The sequence below is a fragment of the Rhinichthys klamathensis genome, unplaced genomic scaffold (assembly GCF_029890125.1).
Source record: "Rhinichthys klamathensis goyatoka isolate OS25496 unplaced genomic scaffold, OSU_Roscu_1.1 h1tg000604l_1, whole genome shotgun sequence".
Lineage (NCBI taxonomy): Eukaryota > Metazoa > Chordata > Actinopteri > Cypriniformes > Leuciscidae > Rhinichthys > Rhinichthys klamathensis.
In genome coordinates, this window is record NW_026607059.1 from 181,536 (window position 1) to 190,000 (window position 8,465).

General features: G+C 38.9%; 1 protein-coding gene across 1 annotated transcript; it reads right to left on the reverse strand.

Annotated features, from left to right (window-relative positions):
• Positions 1-2,289: 2,289 nt before the first annotated feature.
• On the reverse strand, positions 2,290-7,844 carry cbx2 (chromobox homolog 2 (Drosophila Pc class)). The gene is made up of 5 exons (XM_056240573.1): positions 7,720-7,844; positions 7,596-7,639; positions 5,417-5,482; positions 4,289-4,358; positions 2,290-4,202 (listed from the first exon to the last, which is right to left on the reverse strand). The coding sequence occupies exons 1-5, from the start codon at positions 7,801-7,803 to the stop codon at positions 2,856-2,858; spliced, it is 1,611 nt and encodes a 536-aa protein (XP_056096548.1). The 5' UTR covers positions 7,804-7,844; the 3' UTR covers positions 2,290-2,855.
• Positions 7,845-8,465: the final 621 nt, after the last annotated feature.

The window sequence follows — 8,465 nt, forward strand, 5'->3', positions numbered from 1 at the left end:
AAAATGAAAATTAGCCCATGATTTACTCGCCCTCAAGCCTCATCCTAGGTGTATATGACTTTCTTCTTTCAGATGAATACAATCGGAGTTATATTAAAAAATGTCCTGGCTCTTCCAAGCTTTATAATGGGAGTGAATGGGTGTATGTCTTTGAAAGTCCATAAAAGTGCATCCATCCATGATAAAAGTTCTCCACACGGCTCCTCTGCGCTTCCGTGTTCGTCATTACGTTGTGCATCGGGTCAGGGGTTAGTCTTTCGCCGTAAATAGATGCGTAGGCCGTCTGTCGGAAGCTAGTTATTTTAGTCGATAAAATTTTAAATATGGATATTTTTCTTACACGAACGCAGAGAAAAATCAAAAATAAGATCTCTTTACTATCTCAGTTTTTTCTCTAAGCAGTTTAAAGCTTACTTCTCAACAGTAGCCGCCTTGTCATTACTCTTCAAAGTATGCAAATTGAGATTGAAAATACGTCAATTTCATAAAAACTCCCATATATCACAAAAAGTTCTTACGCTAGCATGAGGTGGTTTTTCAGGCAATTTGAAAAAGGAATATTTCGTAAAACTGTAATGGAAACAGTTTTTTCCACCGCATTTACAGGTCATGGCGTAAGTAAAAGTCGATCATTCTTTAAAGATGGCACGGTATGTTTGGACCGATGACGGGACAGTTTTTTTTTATTAAACTCATAAATGACATAAGTATTACAGGATTCTAAACAACAAAGAATTGCCACAATTTATCAAGACCTTGAAGCAGATATGAGGTAGAAACACCTCAAACGAGCCGCTCCCAAGTATAATAAGGGTCTTTCCTTGCCATTAATGCTTGGAAAACACACCCATGTATCCTTCGATTAAAATAATGGCTTGTGCGGTGGCTGAAATATACGTAAACTTACCAACATCCTTGCCATCATTTTTTAAACTACTTTAGTCGCATAACATTGGTTAATGGAAACGCCGTCATATCGCAGTAGTTTTGCGCAAATCTGTAATGGAAACGCGGTTAATGTCTCAAAATGTGCTCATAATTGCAATCAATATGAGCTGTTCTCCACATTCATTTCACAGCTCTATATTTCATATTGGATGATGACTAGTGACTCAAATTTGTGTCTGTTTTATTTTCCTCTGGAATTTAAGAAGAAACGTTTGACACAAAGTTGACTTTTCTGAACAAACTAAGCAGGTGAAGTCACTGGAGCAGTGAAGTTGAAGCCTGTGAGGTTCAGGGAAGGCTGTGCGCCCAGACAGACCACAGTAGAGTCTGCTTCAGGAAGCCGCCTCTTGGAATTCTGGGAAAATTAAAGGGCTTTTAAACCTGTGTAATTAAACGGCCTCTCAGATGTGCAGGACTGCGGAGGACATCAGACAAAAGACAGACAGCAAACACTAAACATGTGAGCTGCAGATACACTCTTAGAAGAGAAAAAAAAAATCATACTCTGAATCCAATTCTCCAAATACAATAACAAAAAATTCTTGAAACAAGATACTTGAGAAGCAGCATTGCATACGATATTAAGGCTTGTTTTAAATTGCGTCTTTAGTTTATCAAGTCTTAATGCACTGATTGGTCTTTTGATTTGATTTAAATATAAACAAGTTAAAAATAAGCGAAAGGCGAAATATACTTGTATTAAAGACAACCTAAAACAAGTCTGAAGATCTCGCGCACTGTTATATTCAGCTTGTCTTTAGGATATTTAGATATTTTAACTGGAGAATATGTCAAAAAAGACTCACTAATAAGAAGTAATTTTTGCATTCTATGGACTTAAATCATTGTAATATAAAATATGTGGTACAGTCAGCGGTGTAGTAACTATTACAACATAGCAACCATTAAAAAAAAAGTAAAGTTCACTGCCTTGAAAAGTTGAGGATTCTGTTTTCTTTCTTTTCATTTATCAAAGAATCCTGAAAAATGTATAATGTGTTCGTATATTATGTAGTTTCCACTAAAACGGTGATCTCAAACTCCCCAACTCCCCTGCCTGGAAGTTTTTGGACTGGCTGGACCAGGTGTGTTTATTTAGGGTTGGAGGCGATAAACTGTTTTTACGGCATCTTTGATCAAATAAACAGCCTTGGTGAGCAGAAGAGACTTCATTCAAAAACATTTTGAAAAATCTTATCGTCACAAAAGCAAACTTTTGCTTTTTAAGGAAATCATATAGGACTACTGGGTCAATATCATTCCTACAACCCCTGAATATATATACCCTAGACACATTCATGCTCTAAACTCTAGGTTTGATTCAGAACAGACAATGATGAATTTTGTATAAAAAGAATCTTTACTGTGTGTTTCAGCATGTCACCTAACAACAAAAACCAGTAAGAAATAATAATAAATAAACAGAGAACTGTTGTGTAGTATAAAAAAAAATGCCCACATTCACTCTAGAAGGAAAAACAAACCCTCAGTTATAACTGTTATCAGGCAGAAAGAGGACAGCTTTATAAACAGGCACCTTAAAAGATGTGATCTGAGATTCGGCTTTAAAACACTTTGGATACATTTGTTCTGATTTTCTTCTTTACTAATACAGTACTCAGAATCACCATCAAGAGAACAAGAAGCCATCCCTGCTGTGGAAACCAAGACGAATGGTCAATCATTTGTTCGGTAACATACATTTACGCTGGATTCATATTAGGTGAGACTATACATGTCTCTGATTGAGCTGGTCTTCAGGCATTGGTCTACTCCGAGAAACTGACCAACTAAAAGAGTTAAAACAAGTAAAAATCCATTGAAGATTGAGAAGCACCAAAAAAGCTGATTCTTTTGAAGCTTCTCCCGATTATCCCCAGAGTAGCTGCGGTTTCAGTTGACGACATTCAATAGTTACGGATGTTAAAAAACCCAACGCTGGTGGGCGACTCCTTCACCGTCACAGTGACCAGGTTTGCAGTGACGTCGGTGACAAAAACGTGCTCTATCAGGCTCCTCGTCGGCCTCCAGTCCTGACCCGCCTGCACCGAGATGGCCAGGTCCCGGTTGTCTCTCGGAAACGAGGAATCGTGTTCAGAATCCGAGCTGCTTCCCTCTTCTCCGGTGCTCAACTCGCTCAGAGTCTTGCTTTGTTTCCCGGCATCTTTAGACAAGGCTCTGTCTTGCACCGGTTGGGAATCTCGACCCTCGGTCGCCGGAGTCTGAGCCAGAATCTTATCAGCTCGACCTTGATTCTTCTTCCCGAGCCTCTCGGACAAATCATCCGCTTTGGATTTCTCCCGTTGCGGACTCTTTAGGACTTGTTGGTTGGGCGTGAACTTACTAGGGACGTTCGGTGCAGGACTCTGCTCGTGTCTTGTGTTAAACCCAGAACTTTTCCTGCCCGGATTAGGGGAACCCTTCAAGTAGGCACTGTCGGTCCCGTTACCCTGCGCCGCTTTGTCGACGCTCTGTAGATTGAGCGCTTGAAGGCTGGAGGGCGTTTTGAGTGACGAAAAGGAGCTCGATGGAGATTTCTGGAGAGATCCTGCTGATCTTTGAAGAAGAGTCTTGTCCAACGCCTCCTGTTTTCTCGGCACATTTGGAGAGAGTTGTGGACAGGTTTGTCCATTGCTGCTGTGCACATTCAACGCAGCCACTCCTGGAGATTTGCACGTAGGCGTTTTGGGATCGACTCCTCCGCTGCCCATATCCGAGACTGAGAGCTTGAAATCCGAAGAGGATTTTGTTTGTGCCGGCCGACTTAGTGTAGGAGGCGAGGAGGCCGACCCGACAGAGCGTCCGAGGGAACTTAAAGAACTCTTCTGGGTAAAAGCACCTCTGTTTTGCAGTGTCATCGGCTCCCTTCCGGAGGTTCGGTTCAACCCGGTGTAGGTGAAGCTTGCAGGCATGAGCGGTTTCTTTATGCTCCCTCTGAGGTCCGAGTCTCTGTAAATGGGCTTGAGAATCTTCCGAGGACCTTTGGCCTGACGCAGCGCCTTCAGCTCCGGAGGCAACGCTTTCCTCCCTCGCTTCTTCTTCGGTGGCTCCGGCTTGGCCACCACAATCTGCGCTTTCTTCTGCGGGACCGGGTGATGCTCTCGTGGACGAGGACTCGGCTTCGGATTCCTGTCGGTATCATCTTCATCGTCGTCGTCTGAAGAAGAGGAAGACGAAGAGGAAGATGATGATGAACCAGAAGACGAGGATGATGAGGATGAACTGCTTGATTTGGAGACCACTGGAATGGTTTCCTGAGAAAGGAACATATAGAAAACGATGAGAATATAATGCATTGCACAAATTGAGTTTTTTGGGCATTTTTTTGTGACAAACTCACCAATATTTTTCTGGGTCGTCCACGAGGCCGTTTCCCCTTTTTACTGATCAAGAGTTCCCGCTCCTGCTCCCTAAGAATGGATTTTTAAAAATGCAAAACTTACAAATTTGCAATATTTATGTTCAATTAAATTGTTTATCCTGCTGTCTTTGCTATCATGAACTTGTATTATATATGACCATTACAGCCATTACGCAGGTTTATATACAGTAGTCAACTTTTGAAGTGGATCAAAAAAGACAAGAACAAGACAAGAACCTTGTTTCAGAGGTGGCGAAGTTATTCTATATATAGTTATTCAATATATAACTTTGATGAAAGGTTTTGATCCACTTCAAATGTTGACTGCTGTATATTGTACAAGGTTATTATTATTATTATTTTTTTTAAACAAACTGTCTTGGCAAACATATCAAAAACGGCAAAAAACAGTGGGTGCCGATTGTGAAATTCATTTCCTGTTTTTATGAATGAACATTTACTCGTCCTCACTTCCTGTTCTTTCTCCTTACTTCCTGTCAGAAGGCTCTTTTGTTCTAGTTTGGCCTAAAAACATCACATTTCTTTTGTTTTTGGTGGATGCGTTAGCAAAAAGTGGTGTTTTCTAAAAAAAAAAAAAAAAAAATCATCATCATTTGTGCCAGACATGAATGATACCTCAAATGTAATTTTAAGTGATCAGACTTATGTTTTTCCAGTGACAAACGTTAAAACAGGAGGAAAAAAAGGATAGACCCGAGCCATATTTCAACAAATATCCTTACAAAATTGTAAAATTCTAGTTTGAACTTAACAGTAGGAAGTTGGTGTCAACATGTGGTTATGTTTCTCGTGTAATCCAAGTCTGGTTTCACACGGATTCTTTATAAACTGTGAAACCGAAATGCTGACATAGAAAACTAGTTCTGCTGAAAATGTTAAGTGTTAAAAATGTTAACGATGTTTGATTTTCAGTCGGTCTGCAGAGGCCCTCGTGAGCCTGGACACGTCTGCAGCCCCTGAATGGCCTGTGAATGGAGCCCCATTTACACCCTCCCAAGCGTTGCAGCCCATATTGTTTGCACATGGAGAAAAGGGGGCGTCTCTCTCACACACAGGCCTGCTCGTCCAATGGGAGAAACCTCTTACCTCTTGTTAAACGCTGCCAATAGTCTCGGGTCAAGAAGGTTTTCCTGAGGTTCCCAACTGTTATGCCTGAAACACAGACACTGGCATCTTAAGCATGCGAGTAGATGACATATAACATGCTCATGATTAAAAAAAAAGATGGTTATGTACAAGGTAAAGTGTATATCTAAAGATCCATAACTTATTTATTTTATGTTTCGCACCATCTCATTTTCCTGCGGTGTGACAAATAGAATGAATGAACAAATCTTCTTCAGCATTTATTAATCTTAGTTAATATTAATTTCAACATTTACTTATACATTGTTAAAATCAAAGGTTGTATTTGTTAACATTAGTTAATGCACTGTGAACTAACATGAAAAAACAATAAATAGCTATATTTTTATTAAATTAACTAATAAACAATTACTGTAACAAATGTACTGCTAGTTGTTAGTTAATAAATTAACTAAGGTTAACTAATGAACCTTATTGTAAAGTGTCACCAATTAGTTTTAAGACGTACAAATATTTCATAGTCTTCCAGTTAATATGAATCATATGCACATAAAATGCAAGTATAATAAAGCATTGCCAAAAACGATTTTTTTTTTAAACGAATTACAGCATGTCACACACTTAGATTGAATCAGCATAACCAAGCATGCAAAACAAGCTATTTGTATAGCAACCATCCATTTGGGTACCAATTTTGCATCTACTACTGTAAATGTAAACCGAAGGGATGTGGAGTAAAACTGGGCTTTAGTTAGATGTGTCGGCAATCGGCATTATATAGCAGAGGGGAAAAAGATAAAATGAGAGTTTACTTTAAAAGCACTTCAAAGAGTCTGGACCGTCTGGATTCGATTTGACACAAAAAGTAGTGATCTTAACCCACCATTACTCAATCAACGGCATTCGTTTTACTTCCATAACTACTACTACTACTTTCAATGAGGAAACAATGCAGGACAAGGCTTGATTTTCTTCCATCGGCAATTGTTTGAATGGTGAAAAATGTATTCAAGTAACAGGTGGTTGAATAATAAGAGAGCCTGGAGACATTCAGTCACAGGGAAAAGTTGTTTCAGAGGTGGCGAAGTTATTCTAGTTATTCAATATATATTTTGATGAAAGAATATTAATTCATTTTTTTTCTTTAAGAATAGCGTGCACATGCAAATCAATTATGACAGACCAGCAAAGAGTTAAGATAAGCACACCACAATTTTTAAGTGCACAACAACAACAAAAAACAGAGTATTTTATAACTTATACATCAAATGTTAGACTAAACGACGAGAATTCAACTCTCCTCAAACATCTACAGTATTTTAGACACTTTCAGTGGCATTTTGCCCTCAGTTGTGGTCGGTTTATGACCCTGCTTGATCAAGTAATAATAAAGATGATAAAATAGATGGGAGTTGTAAATAATCAATGAAGCAGATGGAAGCGCGCGCGGGAGGCGTGGCTCGTGTGATTGACAGCTCAAGTGCCCATAGACGGGGCAAAAAGGGGGCGACAATGTAACAGAGAGCAAGAGCGGGGGCATCAGGGGGGTTGGGGGGCAGCTGGAGTTTTTAAAGAAAAAAAAAAAACTCGAAACAAACCACGCGCTGAGCGGCGCGAGATCAAACCGTGTTCGTTACAAAAGAACAAATTGTTGCAAAGTAACAGAATGCGTTACAACACCGATGCGTTACTTCATAACAACTGACCGACCCTCGAAACCCAATACATGATGTTTATCACTGAAAACGAAAATAAACCATAACACTAAAAATAATGCACGCAAGTTTTTTTCTGTTTCTTTCGATTTTATTTTTAACAACCGCGATAAGACAAAACGAACCCGAACAAGCCGAAGCCAAACAAACAAAAACAAAAAGTAACTTGGAAGACAAAGAGAAATGCAGCAAAACGAGGCAAAGGCGAGCCGATCTGATGCAGGGTGATACAGTGCACGAAATCACGCGTGGACGCGAAATTAAACGCGCAACACGCTGTTGTTGTTGTTTTCATTGTTTCTCTCTCTATCCTTTCTCGCGATCCACATTCAATGATGTTTACAGGCACCGTGAGTAAAATAGCGCGGCATTGGCAAAGTACTAGTCTATATAATGCACATATAGTCTACATATATACTCTCACACACATAAAAAAGGCAGTATTTGTATCAGTTCTCACTTACTTGGACGACCATCCTCTCCACTTGACCAGATACTCCAGTTTTCCCTGTGGAAATCAAACACGCGTTGAGGTCGGATCACGATTCACGCGCGCTGAATGTGTGTGTTTGTGCGGATGTTTGTTACCTTCTTTATGCGTTTGTTGAGGATACACTCGGCATCAAAGACCTGCTCTCCCACCGCGCTCAGCTCCTCCATGACTGTTCTCATCTCATTCTCATCTCGTTCTCCGTGATCGACGTGTGTGTGAGGGAGAGCAGAACAGGGCAGTAGGGGGCGGATACGCAAACGCGCAGTGAGCGTGAACACTGGCCCTCGGAGGACACCGTCCACGTGACGTCACACATTTTTTAAAGAATGTGAGTTTTTGGTCAACCAATCAGAAATTATGTATGAAAATATGACTTTATTGTAGTTGTTTCGTTTTGATAGAATTTATAAACATAACATATTTGATAGAATTTACAAGCAGAAGTTGTGATAAATTATGTAATTAAACTATTTATAATCCAATTTAATACAGATTTTTCACTCTTTCTTAACTTTATAAATTCAACATTTTAACAGTTCTAAACAAGACATACACATAAAAAAAACAAATACCTACATATCGTTGTTTTGTAATTAATTTATACATTTAGTTATTATTCATATTTTAAATATAACATTACATTGTGATTTTATATTTTACATTATATTATATTTTATTAATATTATAATATGAATATAATATTGTATGTGTGTGTGTGTGTGTATATATATATATATATATATATAATTATTATTATTTCAATAAGACTCTTATTTTATAGTGAAACGTTACATGATGAGGTACAATTAATGTAAATGAGATGCCAATTGAAATGTTATAA